The 17,790-nt window shown below is 28.0% G+C and overlaps 1 protein-coding gene across 3 annotated transcripts in view; it reads left to right on the forward strand.

The window, feature by feature from the left end:
* The window catches only part of LOC142323323 (calcium/calmodulin-dependent protein kinase kinase 1), an 881,066-nt gene that overhangs the window by 367,107 nt on the left and 496,169 nt on the right, over window positions 1-17,790 (forward strand). For all 3 annotated transcript variants that reach the window (XM_075362807.1, XM_075362806.1, XM_075362808.1), the window contains one exon: window positions 4,255-4,408. In XM_075362807.1, coding sequence (XP_075218922.1) covers window positions 4,255-4,408 — 154 coding nt within the window. The remainder of the gene's footprint in view (window positions 1-4,254; window positions 4,409-17,790) is intronic.

The raw sequence follows: 17,790 nt of genomic DNA on the forward strand, positions 1-17,790 counted from the left end.
TTTAAAGTGTTGATAAAAATTTCTTCATTAATTTTTTTCTTTAAATGTTTGTTAAATATAACAAGGATTGAAAGAAAGTTGATTAAACGAATGAATAATGATTCAGATTTGAAAATTTCTTCAGTTTTTGGTTGTTAGTTAAATTAATTGGTTTTTAAAATGATGAAACAATTTAGTTTATAATGGAAGAGCAATAACAATTTAGAATCATTCGAATGATACTTAAACAAATAAGATAAAATATTCGTAAGGTAAGAACCTATTAACATTATTTTATTTTTGTATAAATTTTAAGGATTTGTATCAATTATTCCGAAGCGTGTATTTTTTCATATTTTATCTGTAACTTTAAATATTCTTTACTTTATTTAAATAGATGTTCTGTACGTTTTAATTCTATACATCAAGTATCATAAAGTGTATTTATATTCATTATATGATTTATTTTTATACCTGCCAGTCAATTTCCTAAATGTTTGTTCTCAAACTCAACCTTACATAATATAATTAATCTTGCAGTACTCTATCAAAATAGCCTTTACCATTACCCTGGTGTTTCATATAACGTAGCCCACTTTGCGACTGTAACTTCTTACAAACGTATTAAATGTCAACCAGAAGAATAATAAATTGTACTTAATCAAATAAAAATAATTTTTAATAAATTTCGTTAGGTTCACCACCTATTGATAACCTTGAGAGAGAGAAAGCCACAAATCAGTTTTGAAAAAAAAACAATGTAACATTTTTGAACTCATTTTTCAATCTTCCTTTATTTGGGCTTATATCTCCTATTTTGAGTTGAAGGAATATATATATATATAATTTGTTTAATTTACACTAGTTTTATTGTTAATTTTGTCTACAACGCCGACGCGTGTAATATAGCTGAGGTAAAAAGCTTCACTAAGGGATCCACTAAGGTACCGGGCTACACCATCTTGTTTTGGGAATAAATTTGACATATATTTTCGAGGTCATCTGGATGAAAAAAGTAGTATTAATTTGATATATCTAGATAATAATTTCCATTAACAGTGTTTCAGCAAAAAAAAAAAAAAAAATAGATTACACTATTTTTATTTAACAAAGTCAAAAATTTACTTTTGGTGTGTCATGTGCTTTCTCAAAAATTAATTCTCGATTTTCAGTCCACATATTTGTGAATTATGCCTATTACTTCGATTAAAGTGAAAACAACTTTATTCGTAAAAATCAATTTTTTATAAATGATTCGTTTTGACAAATTTTGTCCGTCTAAAATTATAACAGTGAACTGGAAAACTTTGCTGAAGGAGATGGTTTTAATTTTAGAGTAACTGAATTTTTATGCGTAAAACTGCTACCTTTTTTGTAGACCATTATGAACGGTAGTTTTTTGAATTTGTAAATGAAGGCTTCAACGAGAAAATGAATTTCTTAGGATTTCTGATTGCAGATTGTCTCTTCATTCAATACAATCTTCTGATACCGGTGGTCTTCTTGACGATTTCTGTTTGAGAATATATTCTGTTTCTCTGAACCGATTGAAACAGCATTGTAATAGTATTTTCACGCGGTGGCTTCTTTTCATACATACGTCGAAATGCACGTTGAACTAAAACTAATGACTTCAGTTCAGCGTTCCACAAAACAAACTTTTTTTCCTTGAACAGAAAAGATAATATACAAAGAAATACACTTCAGTAACAATACAGAAACTGATGAGTTTAAAATTATTGTTATGCAAGTTTTTCAGGTAAAGGCTTTCAGTGGTGCCAACGTATTTCTATAAATTTTCATAATAACCTGATATGAGCTATTGAAATCCCATTATTTTTGTATTATATCCCTGTATTAGAGTAAGCCGGTGTGATAAATTGATTTATCAATTTATAAACACAATAAATTCTATTTTAAATACAGAGGGGAGAGAGAAAGAAAGGTTAAAACTAGAATAAAGAAGCAATTAGCTTATTAAAAATATAAATGAGCATAGTAATCGACTATAGCCCATTTCCTAAAAACTTGTCAGAAAATTAGTGTATTATTAAAAAGTATTTTAAAACATGTAAAGGGTGTTCCATTTTAAGCGCAAAAAGTGGAATTGCAATAAAACAGAATATGAGTAATATAAACCAATATATCTTCTTTTTTTATTTTGTAATATTATTATGATTGAAGAAACAATATCATTCATTTGGCCTTGACATACCCAAGTCTATCAACAAAATTTTGCGTGACTCTTTTGCATAAATCAGCTTGAATTCTACTAACAACAAGTCGAAGATTTGCTTTCAAGTCATAAATCGTTAGTGTTTTATTACTGTAAACTTATGACGTAACATAATCACAGAAAGAAAAGTATAAGGAAGTGAAATCACACGGTCTTGGTGACCAACCGATATTACCATTTCGTGAAATTATCAAATCACCAAATTTTGACTCGATAACTAAATTGTTTCAGCAGCTGTATAGCATGTGGCACCATCCGTTGGAAACAGTATCTCATTAAAGTCAAAATTTTTCAAATTTGTAAACAAAAATCACGGTTCACAGCTCGATAGCGTTCACCATTTACTGTAACAGCATCTCCTTTGTTCATTTACAAAAAAAAAAAATGGCCCAGCTCATAATCCACACCAAACAGTTATTTTTTTTCGAATGTAACGGTCGCTGTTGGCCATTGCCAGGCCGAAATGGCTGTTGGCCATTTCGGCCATGAAGCCGAAAATGAGCCTTAACTGAAAAGATGATTTTTTTAATGAAAATTTGGATCCACTTTAAGCTGCTTTAGAGTCCAGTCAGCCTATCGTCTCCGTAAAGAATGGTTTCGTGGCTTAAATCCATGAGTTGAATCGAAAATGGGGGTAACCAAGATCTTGACGCAAAATTCGCTATGTTATTGTTGAAGAGAGGCCCAATACTTGTGAACGATATGAAACCGATTAATTTCGATTTTCACGAACGCTTGCATTTACAGCAGCAATATACTCTTGACTCTTTGTACTGCTTTTGTGAAATGGTATTTCAGCATCAAGTAGAGAAAAATCAGCGTTGAATTTTTTAACGAAAATGTGAATTGGGTTTTTGTTCGGCCGATTATGTGCACCATAAATATCGCGTAGGATACGTAGCTGTAACCGATTCCATATTTCGATAATAAATCTTAAACTTTTGTAAATGTTTTTGAGGCGTCTAGATTTCCATGATGATTTTTCTTAAACTAATGAAAACGGATGACGGATAAAAAAATCAACATCGCCACCACAATCTTTCAATTCTTTGCGCTCAATTTAAAAATCCCTTACTTATTTAATTGGAATTAGGTAACTTACCGGTTGGGAAAGTGACTTAAATCGTTAACAGTGCAGAAACTTCATATGAGTCCATTATGCTTTTTAAATTTTTTATTTAAAAAAATTCTTTTTGTAAAAAGTTTTTCCATTTGGTAGAACATTAAACGGTTATTTACATGTGAGGTGATATTTCTTTGATTCAGTTAAGTCTCATGCTATTATGCATCTCTCTTAAGGTAAATTTTTATTTTATCCAAATTAATGTATTAAGTCATGTAATGTAATCGGAGTTTAAGGTTTAAGACGTTTATATATTTTTAAGCTAAATTCACGCTTTCGGTTGGGCTAGCCGAAACCGACAACGCGTGTTTGGCATTAAAACATTGCGAGAAATACTTTCTTATAATGTTACATTAATTTGTTTTTTGCCTATTATTGTTATTTATTTAACTCATTTACTTATATATATATGATGATGGTTTAATTATGTTATGAGTCTATTTTAAATTTTAAGAAAAACGATTTTTAACGGTTTTTTACGATCTTATTTTTTTGCTTCAATTTAATGTCGATTGTGGTTAACATTTTAACTTTGATAAATGTTTTAATATTCAGTTTAGAAAACAACTCTGTATTAAATTTTTTAAAGGATGTATCATGGTTCAGAAATACAGAATCTGATTCAAGACAGTTAAAATGTTTAACTTCTAATGTCTAATCATCATGTAATTTTTCTTGAGTAGAAAATAAATTTTCTCTAAATTAGTCACCTTACTTAACGTTGGCTTTTAACAAGGATAATTTTATGACTTTTATGCAAAACTGTAAGAGGTAATAGAGTCCGTTTCAAAAGATTAAGTTAATTTATTTTATGAAAAAAGAAGTAGAAATATAAACGAATATGTATTGATTTTAAATTAAGCCCCATAAAAGATTTAAATGTCAGTTTGTTTAATTATTATTCTTTAATTTACAGCTGCATCTGCCGCTACTGCTACTGCTACAAGCTGTCCGTGGAGTAGGGTGCAAGACTGTGATACCAGAACGGGGACCAAGTCAGTGACAACGCCTTCTACGTGCTGTCGCCGTAGAGGTGCGGGCCGATATCCACATATTGGGCACTTACCTAGGTAAGTTGGAAAGAACTTGGAAATTTTTTTAAGATTAATATTAAAAAGGGCCAAATAATTTATGTTATTTCGCTAAATAACTAAATCACTTACAAATATATTAAAAAAAAAGGTTTAATAGAATTTCTATTAGTTATCCTGCTAAATTAATGACATAGTTCTCAAAATATCTATTGATTAAATATTTATTAAAACGAATTAAATAAAATATTTTCTAAATTATTAAGTTTACGATAATTATTATAAAATAGACATTTTTTCATGTAGAATATGAAAGCAAATGTAATAACATTTCTTCATTCTAAAATTATTTCTCACTGCAACTTCTACTGTCATTTACACACGGGTTTGTATGGAGTTATTTAAAATTAATAATTACCAGGATGATACAATAAATTATGAAATAATAAAATATTTCATCACTTAGGCTACATGAAATACTATTAAGCTGACGATAGGTTCAAAAATAAATCTATCGGTGTTTTAATTTTAAAAGTTACTGTACGCAGGATGTGCTTACAAGGAAAGGAATAACATTTTATAAAATGTAAAGCTGTAAAGGAATATATCTATATAATGAGCATGCTTTTATAATAACCTCTTAAACTTGATGCTTTTACATAGGTTCACAACCGGGTGTTCCAGAAATGTAGTTTCTAATAAATTATAGTCCAGTAATAGATATATCTACGATTCCGATAAATTTTTTTTTTTTTTGGTGTCTGTTTATGCTTTTGATAAAAGACAAAGTTTATATTAATAAAATTAAAATTTATCTATATATGTACCTTAATTACGTAATCCATTTAACCTTAATGTATTCACTTATTTTAAAGCTTATATTTTTTCCATTTTTTTAAATTTCGTTATACAGAACGTAGCGGTTTCTTTGTAATGATTCCATCTCTACATGAAATAATCCATTCGTTTATGAACGGTAATACATTATAGTTCCTAAATTTGTATTTTGAAAAAAAATTATTATTTTTTTTCTTCGTTCGTCTAATAATGATACATATAGAAATAAAAAATAAATTACTTTTAAAAATAAGATTTTTTTTTTGTATGAAAGAAAGAGAAAATTTCTGTGAGTTATAGATAAACAGTTGTAAACGAGGTTTCTCTAAAACCGTATACACACCCGCACTGCTTTTGGAAAGTGAACTAATAGTACTGAATGGAAGTAATTGACAGAAGGAAAGCAATTAGGACATCTGTGTAAAAAAGCATCTCATAAGTAAGGTAATATTTGTTCCTGTCTTCATGTTACATACTAAAAGAAAAAAAAATGCAAATCCTATTTAATTAACTAAAGCCGCAACATCTTTCTGAAAAAAAGCAAGATAACAAGAATGTTTTTCGTTCAGGGCAAATCTGTTTAATATAAATATAGACAACACTGCTACTCATTATATATATGTGAATGCGTTATATATATATATATATATATATATATATATATAAAAGTGCTACAAAAAATTAAATGCATTACTTGAACAGAATATAACATAAAAATACAAAATATATATTCTTAAGCATATGTACGGTACAGACAAAAATTAGTTAACAGGAAGAACTCAAAAGACCAGAAAGAATTACTTATTTAAAAGAAATCTAATTTTTAACGGTAAATAAAAGTCGCTAAACAATTTCCTGTTTAAAAAGCATAAATTACATTTTTTTAAACTGTATTTTATATAAAAGTGTCGTCAACATTTAATAAAATAAGTTTTAGTTAATTAAATGTTTTAATTATTAAGCGTTTCGATTTTATACGACAAAAAAATTGGTAAATACAGGTTTAGGTTATTATTCATAGACCAATAATTTATTCTAACTTATACGATAAACCAAAATATAGGACATGATAAACCGTTGTCTTACGGTTATCAAGTAAGATAAATATTGTCTTACATGACAGACCAAAGACATCTTGTTTTATACTGCTTTATAGTGTTAAGATTTAATTGCCTTTAGTAGTGGTAATGTAACAAATAATTCTGTCTATCTTTTTCTAATATTATTAATAAATATGGCTGCCTAATTAAAAAATTTCAGGATGTACAAAATCCTTTTTACTGTACGTATAGATTCATCAATAATTTTTTTTCTTAAAAAAAAACACATAAATTTTCTTATACTATTTATAATATTTCCAGTTTATTATAACGTGATATTTCTTTTACTGTGTAAGAGAAGCAGAAAAAAGAAAAGAAGAAATATGAGTAGAAATTTACGACTGTACGGTGTAAAAAAAGTTATATAAATAACTTTTATAATAAATATAAATAACTTTTATATATAAATGTAAATAATAACGGTTTAAAATCTATTATCTGTTAAATTACTTTTAATTAAAGAAGTATTTAGACGGAAATATTATTAATTGTAATATCAATAAGAATATGTAGGGCTTAAATAGTCAACATTTGAATGAATGCAAATCTGTTCATAGCAGTACGGTGAAATATAACATTGCTATTAATGCTATTATAATAATAGCAATGCTATTATTATCATCATTATCACCATTACCATCACCACCAATCACTTCTCAGCCTCAGCCACAACTAAAATAGCATCTTACAATGTAAATCCTCTGTTGCTAATATTTCCCTTTCTTATTCATCTACATTACAATGTCTCGGTTTACCATCTGTTTCAGTTGTTAATTCTCTTTTAAAACACTCTAATCACCTACATAACTTAGATGTTTCCGTTTCCAAATCCGAACATGTAAAACACTTAATGCTTTTTTAAATATGCTTAACTTGTACCGTGGAAAGAAGGTGATTAATGATTTTGTGAATTTTAAAGAAAAATTGTCATGACTCTGCTCTGAATGTAGTGATATGAAAGGTTGATGGTTGAGTTTGCCAATTTTATAAAGAATTTATCTTCTTTACATCTGTTTCTACGAAATCTCCTTTTTTCCAAATCTTCTGACCTGTCACGTAGCAGTATTGTTAGCGGCCTCACTGCTAATTCTTGTTTAATATTAAGAAAAAGCGTAAGCGAGGTAAAAAGCTGACCAATAACACTGATCCTGGTATAGTTAATAGTTCTAATCAAAATTTTAAGTTAATTTAGTTGCTAACAACTGAAAAAGCAATTTCATTGAAAATGTTACTGTGACTGACGTGAGTGAACATTTCGTACATCATGACTCTAGCATATCCGATAATCCTATTAATGATGTTCATGTATTTTGTAATGACAAGACTAATGGTCTTCATAATTAATATTTATTAATAACGATGGTCTTCATAATAATATTTATTTTAATACTTTGTCACCTCCTTGTGCAATTTTTATTGGTTCTAGTTCTGAATATGACCCATTATGGTCTTCAGCTGTTAAGAAGAATCATAAAAATGTGTTTCATACTACATATGGTGAATCAGGCGAGGTTGCATCTAAGAATGTTTCCCTTGGAAAGCAAAAATCTTTTAGTAAGCCTGTATTATTTGGAAACTTTCAAGAAAAAACAGATGTTATCTCCAGATTATAACTCGAAATATAGATGAAATCAAGAAAAGAGCACTTTTTGTTTCTCGATTTAATACTGAGATCACCGAAAGAGATACTCTAGATTTGCTAATGGAGTTGGGTCTTATTCATTTGAGATGTACAAAATTTCAGACACATTTTCCATCATACAATTTTTTCATGTTAAAGTACTGAATTTGCGAAGGTTAATGACTCTGAGGTCTGGCCATGTGGTGTCTTAATTTCGCCATTTTTTGCTGCTCTAGAAAGTTCTACCAGTACACCAGCGGATAATGGTGCGATTATCTCTTCTTTTTAATGGGTTTTTCTTTTCTGTATCAAAACACTCGTTGCTTACGCACGAAATATGAAGAAATTTATGCTTCATTGTTGTGATCTGAGTATCAAGTCGTAAACGTAACTGAAATTTGGCTTTCAGATTACCATCAAAATTCAGCTTTTTTCCGTCAATAACTATCGAGCCGATCGTAACTATGAAGTTTCAATTTCACAGGGTGATGTTTCTCTGGTTGCCATTAAGAACTTTATCTCATGCGTTCGGAGAAATGATTTAGAGCATGTTCCAGAATCCGTTTGGGTTGAGATTCCGCGTGCTGGGAGAAAAGTTTTTCTCATCGGTAATTATTTAAACCCGTTGTTGCCGCCATCTGTGCTTGAGATTTATTTTAATGACTTGATCAACAAGCTTGATCACCTCAAACATGATCTGCTAGTTCTCGGAGATTGTAATGCATCTGGCGTGCTGTGGAAATCTTGTACTTTTTTGTCTGAATAAAACTGAATATTATTCACAATGCAGAGCGAAATTGAGTTTTGACTTCAGTGACAATGTTAATTTGGAATTTTATAATTTTGAATCTTTTCCCGGTTTCACTTCTCTATGTCAGTTGGACCATATCTTATGTAATTGTTTTGTTGAAGCTTCTTGCATTGTTGGTCTTTTTCAACTTGACAAATTCATTCGCCGTTTAGTGTTATTAATAAAGATTTCAAGTGTCTGCTTTACTACGATTCTTCTGTTAAGGTTAATTTTAGAAGAGGTGATTGCATGCTTTTATATAGGATTATTAATGATGCTGACTGGTCTGGTGTTCTTTTGAGTCCTAGTTTGGATGAATGCATCAGTGCATTGCATTGTTTTCGATGATACTATAAAGAAAAGTGTTCCAGCTGAAAGTGAGATTTTCCTTAATTTTCTGCATCGTTTTCCCCGCTCTTATCGGGTTGATGGTTTGAAGGAAGAAAAAGATGACTGATCGACGTTTTAAGAAAACTGATGCTCTCATCGATTATAAGACCTTTCCTGAGTTGCGAAAGCAAGTTAAAATCTCTCTTAGGTAAGATAAAGAATAATATGTCAGAGACTGTGGGGAGGATCTTGCATATCGTCTTGATAGGTTTCGGAAATACATCGCTAGTTATAGATCAGACCGTGGCAGACAGATTGTTCCACTTCTGGATGACGAACGCTTGACCGACCCTAAAAAATTTGCCTTCGTTGTAGAGAGCAGTTTTAATTCTATACTAGGAGTTTAATAAGGATGCGAGTTCTCAGGTTCCGCTTAAGGATTTTATTTATTGTGCTAACTTTGATGTTCCTCTGGTTGCTGTAGAAGATATTACTGGTTTATCAAGTCCCTTAAACCAAGTTCTGCTCCAGATCATGATTATATTCTAGCTTACGCCATTAAGGGTATTGGTCATATCATCGCTTCTCTTCTTACATCTGTCTGCAACTGGAGTTTTCAAACCGGTGTTTGTCCTCAATTCTGAAAGAGAGCAACAGTCACCCCCATTCCTAAGCCTGGAACCCTATAATCAGCAACTTCTGACTATATCCCTACTCAATTCTTTCTCTAAAACCATTGAAAAGATTATCTCCATCCACATTTAAAATCATCTATATACTATATCACCAGATTTCCTACCACCGAATGGTTTTATGAGTTGTCGTTTGTCGTTCCACCCTTTTGAACCATAGTTCTTTCCTTCATACAGCTTAATTGTTGAAGAGGGAGTCCAAGTAACCACTATTTACTTTAATTTTCAAAAGGCTTTCGATATGATACCTCATCACATTCTACACCAACAGCTTCAGAAATATTGCATCAGTGAAATACCGAGAACCTGGATATCTTTGTATTTCAGTAATAGAAGTTTTATTGCCCAATTTGGTGGTGTGACATTCAGGGAAGAATTTTTTATAACATCTGGCATGACTCAGGTTCCAATTTGGATCCCCCTTGCTTTTCATTATATTCATTAATGACATTTCCAACTGTACTTCTGTCAGATTAAAGTTCACGGTTTACTTTAATCTTTGATTTTTTTTCTTTGTTTTGTTGTCTGAAGTTTCTTGTAAGTTTTGTGTTTGGCGCAATTTGTTTGTCAAATCGTTTCCGCGATAATAAATTTTTGTTAAAAAAAAAAAAAAAAATTTATGATAATTCTCTTTCTTAATTATATTTCACGTTAAGTCTCACAGTATATCATGGCTGTTGTTCTACTGTGCTTTTCCCCTTTATACGTTTTCCCTAGCTGCCTGGTATCTTGTGCCTCTAAGGTGAGGTATTGGGTTGCTGTAAGGGATAGAGGAGGTGACATTTAAAAAACCATTTAAAAAAATTATTATTATTGTTAATAGTAGGAATAGTATTATCAACATTCATTTATAAATAATGTTTCCATAAATAATGTAAAATCTAGTTAACTGATTTTAATTATTTTATTCGCTTCAAATTAGTTACTGATATCAAATTTATAATTACAATGTTTCCGTAATGAAAATGATACTATTCCTCCTTTTGTTCGCATATTATTTTCATTATAAATAATTAATATTACCATACTAGTTTAGTTTTTTGAGAACTGTATTTTATCTTCTATTGCACTATTATTTATGTTTATTGTCAATTTTACTTAATCATTGATAAACAAATAATATTACATTTAAACAAGGTAGGAGCTATGTAAAACAGTTCTAATAGTATGGAATATTTTATAGTAATTAATCTTGGCAAAATAAAAAAAAAAAATGAATTAAATGTGGATAAAAATAATAATGCAACATAATAAATACATAGATTGAAAAATAAAACCTTGTTCAAAAATCATTTAAAAAGATTTTATTTAAAATCTATAACCAAAAGACAATTTCGATTACTAAAATAATCACCATCATTAATCATCGAGGAAGTAGTAGTATATGCAGAGTGATTCACAAAGAATGTAACAAACTTTTAGGATATGTACTACTGATGAAAATAAAGAAGAAAGTTCTTATTAACATAGATTTATTAGCGAGTGTCGCCTGGTGAAAGATCACGCCCTGATTTCTGCACCTTCGGTAAAATTAAGCCAGACTATAATTCTTGGAGCCCAAATTAAGGGGTAAATTTAATGGTTTTATATGAAATCTGACCTGAAAAAATGAAAAAAAAAAAAAAATAGGTACCAGAACTGTATTTTTAGTCATTTTTGAGAAATATGAGGTAATAACAAAAAGGGGTCGAAATTGTATGGTATGGATTGTTTATGTTTGGCGTAAAATAAGTTTGTTAAACTGGTAATAAACACGGAAAAGTTTTAAGCAAAACTTGATGAGAATTTGATTTTTAATAAAATGGTATGAATAAATCGCGCGAAACTAAATACAAGAAAATAAGCAACTTAAAAAAAAAAAAAAAAAATATTAATTGGCAAAAAACATTACTTAAAATACTTGCCGACCCTCTTGGCGTAGTGGTAGCGCCTCAGCTTTTCATTCTAGAGGTCTCGGGTTAGAATTCCAACAAGGCGTGGCATTTTTCATACGTAATAAAGTTGTCATTCCATATTCCCTATATACAAACTTTAAGCTTATGTAGTAAATTAATTATCAACTAAAAACAAACAAAACTCTAAAATAATCTTAGTTTCTTGGCTTATTTTAGTTTCTTTTCAATTCTGCACTGGAATGTTAATCTTGCCTGGATTTAATTATATATATCGTTATTTATTTGCCTCATAGTGTAACAATTTTATTCTTTTCATAGTATGTTTCATTATAATACTCCTTTCTACTGGCAAATTTACTGGTCCTGGATTCCTTAATATAAAAATCACCTATTTAATCCCCTTCTTTTCTACGGTTTAAGTTACATTTATCTCATTTAAGTTTTATTTTCCTGAAATTATAGCTGTTGAGCTATAATACAAGAAAAAAAGTATGGTGACCAGTCAAAAAGTAGGGTATGGTAAATTTTGTATTCTCAATATTTCATGGCGCAAAAAGTCAAAATACAAAAAGGGGGAGGTAATGTTCTTATATACGGGTTTGAAGCTTAATAACTTTTGACTGGATAAACCGATTTCGATGAAATTTTGTATAAAGACTCGGAAATACGGGGAAATTTGTTGGTAAAATTTTGAGGTTAATATTTTCGTAGGGAGTAGGGAGTTTTGGGATCAATTTTCTCAAAATTTTGCAAACATAACCCTACTTTATATTAAGTTCAGTACATGCATGCATGCTTATTTTACAATTTAAAAAAAAATTCCCTATAATTCTCCTTTCCCCAAAACTCTAAATAAACTATCTTTTTATTGCAAATGTTTAAACCGAATTTAAAAAATATTTTCCTAGTCATAGGAGTAGTGCGAATGACACAAAAAAAATAATAATTTTTTGTAGGGAATCCAATAATTATATAAAATTCAAAATTTTAAAATGTCGGTTTTTTGAATTTTCCAAAACTTCTTTTGGTTTTCTTTTCTTTTGATATAATTCAAATTTTAATATTAAATAATTTTTAAAACTAATTAATTTTAATTAAACTATTAACTTTTAATATCGTTGAAAGTGTAAATAATAAACCTTTTTAGTAATAACACAAGTACTACAATAAAATTTCAACATAATTCGCCCCTCACCCCCAAAAAAGAAATCTTAGGTAACCTTTTATTGGTTATACATTTTTTAGTGGATTTTTTTTTAGTTTTTTACATTTAACCTTGTAAATATAGAAAGATCAAACATTTTCTTAGAAGATGATTTTGGAGGTAGGGAAGCAGAAAAAAATTAAAAAATACTTATTTCTAAAAGCTTTATTTAAACATATAATGATAATTTTACGATAAAAATTCATCATAGATTAATCCCCCCCCCCCCACAACTTAAATAAAAGAAATCTTAGGTAAACTGTTTCATGCATAATTATTTTTTTCTCTGTAATAAATAACCAATGCTAGGAAAGTATTACATCTTTGTTGTTAGCTTTTTTATCAATATGTTTTATCTTCAACATTTCCTTTTACAGAAGCTTAAGTTATGTATTTTTTTTTTTTTTTGGTTCTTCTTTTCGCCACTATGCATCGCCACATTTTATACACCAATATATTTTATTTAAATTATTTGTTTATTGTATTTTATTACAATAATTTTTTTGTTATAAACTTTATTAATATTTATTTAAAATAGTATATTTATTTTATAGACTTTTTATGTTTTATATTATATTTTTTATTTCAACCTTTATTTGTAACTTTAGGTAATAATTACAAAAATTCTTAACACTAATTTTTTGTGGTATAAAGAGGTTTATAAAAGTAAAAAACAGTTCCCAAATAATAACTGTAAAGCGTTGTATCAAACATAAAAAATTCCATATGTATTTACTGGAAGAGTTTGAATAATAAGTTTTCCTATTCAACGGGCATTAAAATAACTATGTTTTAATAAATTGTTGTATTAATTTCAATAAAATGATTAAAAATCAATTTAAAAGCATTTTTTTTTTTATAATTTAAGAAAAAAGAGGAAATGATTTGAGTTTTATAATTATTTTTGTAATTTTTGTGCCTTATAAATCAGGAAGAAAAAATGTTCTCTCATTTCGATACTTAATTTTTTTTTTTCATTTGATATTAAATTTGAAAACCTCATCTTTCAATAAACGATGACATCAATTACGATAACCGTGAATTTAATCAGAATTTCTCTTTAATTTATTATAGTGACTCAAAATTTATATTACATTTTCTGATGCTTGATACGTTGGAGATATGATTCATTTGATTCGAGTTGATAAGGGAGCACTAACGTAGGCTTCATATTACCGCTTATCATTACTACCTGTCACCGAATTATTTATGTCTGTAAGGAATTATTGCGCATTTCAAACGCTCTAGGGATCAATTCTAAAGACGCTTTGCGTATTTCCCGATTACTAGTAATATTAATATATAGTCTACTATATTTTACATTTCTACATGTAACATTTTATTTTTATTTCTACATATAAACTGACAGATTATACATTTATTTATTTTTGTTGTCGTTACCATTGTTATTATTATTAATATATATTATATCTAACTGATATTGCACTTTCATTACTCAACCATTTAAATTAAGTGGGTTCATTTTTTTTATGAAACCAATTCACTTTTTCTATTTCTATATATCTTCGTATTATTAATAATAATATTATTACTATTTTATTAGGGATAATTAAAATGATTGTAATAATGATATCTGAATTACAGTCGCTTATGCAATTTTGAAATTTTATATTTAGCTGGTATTTTACCCAATTAATTTTAAACAACTTTTTTTATTCTAGTGTTAATATAAAACACAAATGTTTTATAAATCATATTTTCATCACCAGTAAAAAAAAAAACACAAAACAATTTGGATGAAAAACCAATGTACATACAGGTGATGCATATAATTAATTAGTTTTAAAAAAAAAGGAAATTTTTTATTTACCGGGCTAAAGGTATCCAAAAGTAATGGCCTGCATTTAGAAAACCAGCCGTTATAATATCTTAAACGTAGACTCAATCGACAGGAAATATCTCCAAGATTTATTCTGTTTACTCTCAAGGTCTGAGAATTTATTTGATTTGTTTGAAATATCTAACATTAATTTTGTCTCCATTACATTTGTAATGGAGAAATCCTCCTCTTGATTAGTCTGTTGGGTTCATTCATGTTCATTCTGTTGGGTTCATTCATAATAAGCTAATCTTCAATTTCATATGGCGTCTGTGAGTCTGCTTTATGGTAGATTTCATTATTTTTTCACATTTTCCAACCCTCATCCGTTTTCCTTGATCCAAGTATTTTTTTAAAACAGAAAGTTTTATTGATAAAAATAACACTGCTAGAAAAAAAACATTTAATATTTCTCTAAGTGTGATACCATTTCTTGAATTGCTTTTATGCGTACATTACAAATCTGTAAATACAATTTTTCTATCATCCTTAGTTTTAAATAAATTACGCTTCAAAAAAAATTAAGGGAAAATAGAGACTGTATCTCAAGTAGTGTTTTAGAAAATTATTGTGAAACACAAAAAAAAAAAACTGGTGTGCAAAACACAATATTTGTAGATTTTACGGGAAATAACCGTTAAATGTTCGGTAAATGCACAAAATTTTGCAACAAAGTTTTTTGTGGAATATTTAAATCTGGGAAAAATTATTAAAGTAATATTAATTGAACTTAAGAAGATTTTAAGAAATTTTACTCTTATTAAAAGTTAAACTGACTATAACGTGGCAAAAAGAAGTATTTTATTATAATTTTAACGAAAAAAGAATTGTTTCAGTGTTGGAAAATATCTAGAAACATATATATATATCTTATATATATATATATATATATATATATATATATATATATATATATATATATATATATATATATATATTATATATATCTTAAAAATAAAGATATATATAATAAACGGAGAAAATTGAAGTTGCTCTGTAAAATTTCAAGTTAGAAGAGAAAACGGAAGGAAATGGAACTACCACTACAACACACTCACAATTCCCTACCCTTTACCGTTCGTTCCCTCTTATATTTAATTTCCGTTTGATCTTCTTGTGGCTGTAGACAAGCGTTGAAAATGGTGCGCCATAAATCCATTTAATTTTTATTATCCCTTTCATTATTCTACTACACGGCGTTTTCCAAGATCACAGAAGTAGTCTCAATGAATTTTTATACAGATAAACAACATAAAAAAAATGGCCGAAATATTTTGGCTTAAATACGTGTAAAATACATACACGGAAAGAAATATATGGTTTTTCTAAAAATATTTTTTTTTTTAACCGTGATATATATATATAGTAAGGAAATATATTTAAAACGTAAAAAAAAACATACATAAAAAATTATTAAAATAATAAAAAGTTAAAAAAAACTGCATAAAATATTATACTAATAATATTATCCGAAATGTTTAAAAAAATAGTATTTTTTAATATTATTATTTATTTTTAAAAAAAATCTTATTTGAGGCAATCAGATAATTCAAGGAAAATAAAATTACTAAGATTTTCCAAGAATTTCGATTAATAATTGTACAAAAAATATATACAATGACAAAAATGTTTTTGGTTTTACTTAGAAATTAATTTTGGCTTAGAAATTCAGAAAAAATGGACAAGAGAAAAGCAAAATTAAATGCAGATGTAAAGTTATGTTAGAGATTAAAAAATATTTTTTTATTATCCTCGTCCAATTTATGTTGTTTTTTGTTTTTTATCAATAATTTCTCTGTTATCGGTTTTTACCACAGCTATTCAAGTGAGGAATTTCTAATCTAACAAAAATTTAATTCTGTTTTAATAGATTGATTAAAACATTTGTATTTTATTGAACAGTATAGTTATAGATGAGGAATTATTTACGAAAATAACGCGGAAGACCTTTATAATAGTAGTTTATACATATTTCGTAGTGATATTTCTCAAAACAAATCCTTTAAAATGTAACATTTATTATCTGTAGAGAAGAAGAATGTATTGTAACAATAATATAAAAATAACTGTAAAATTGCTGTTGAGCTGTTACCAGGCTGCGGTTAATCTTTTTAAAAAATTTAGCGTACCCTGCCATAGAGTTGCGAATTATTACATTACAATTTTATCAAAAAAATTCCTTCATTCACAAAACAATAGTGATTGATTTTTATTGCAATAGTCCCTACACATTTTCTTTATTATCTTATAAAAAAAGAACAGATTATTTTTTTTATTATAATTTTTTTAACAACAATTCCTGACCGAAATGTCTATTAATTGAAGAACTTCTGATAACCGGAAAACTTTGATACAAAAATGTGTTAATTGGGTAAGGCAAAGCCAATTCATTATCAGGTGGTGAATAAAATATGTTTTAAAATTTTCTTTTACTTTTTTTAGAACTGGATTAAATTTTAGTTAAAAAGTGTATTTTTGTAGTTTATTGAAATATAATCTCGTAGAAAAGTTTTGGATATGAAATAGAATTGTATGGTTAAGAAAAAGATGATTCCATTAAAAAATAAAGACTACCCTCAATTTTTATCACAGCTTATTATTAGGAAAATTATTAAGCTACTCATCAGAAAAGATATAAAATTATCAGGATAGTTAATTTGATAATTGAAAATAGTGAGGGAGATTAAGTAAACATTAAAATAAATGTGTAATTAAAGATAATCGTTGAAATAATCTATTAGGACAAAAAGTAAAAACGCCTGTCTTTTTGTTTTAAAATGACTCTTGAACATCCGGTTAAAACAATATAAGATTTAAAAAAAAAAATTCTTTAATTCAATTTTCGCAATATATAGTATTTTTTTTTATTCTAAAAAAAATTATAGATTAAGATCTCATAAATTCCAAAATAGATGAAATACAAAAACTACATAAGAATTATAGATATTATACAACTGCGTCCTTAAATTTTATATAAGCGTGCGTGTGTGCATGTGTGCATGTGTGCATGTGTGCCTGTACAAAAATACAAAGAAAAATTCAAGATAACAGGTAAAGTAAGTTAACTCAGTATCCATGACTAATGATTGCCAAATCGTTAATCATGGGCTGA

This window comes from Lycorma delicatula, chromosome 4 (genome assembly GCF_047948215.1).
Source record: "Lycorma delicatula isolate Av1 chromosome 4, ASM4794821v1, whole genome shotgun sequence".
NCBI classification, from domain to species: Eukaryota; Metazoa; Arthropoda; class Insecta; order Hemiptera; family Fulgoridae; genus Lycorma; species Lycorma delicatula.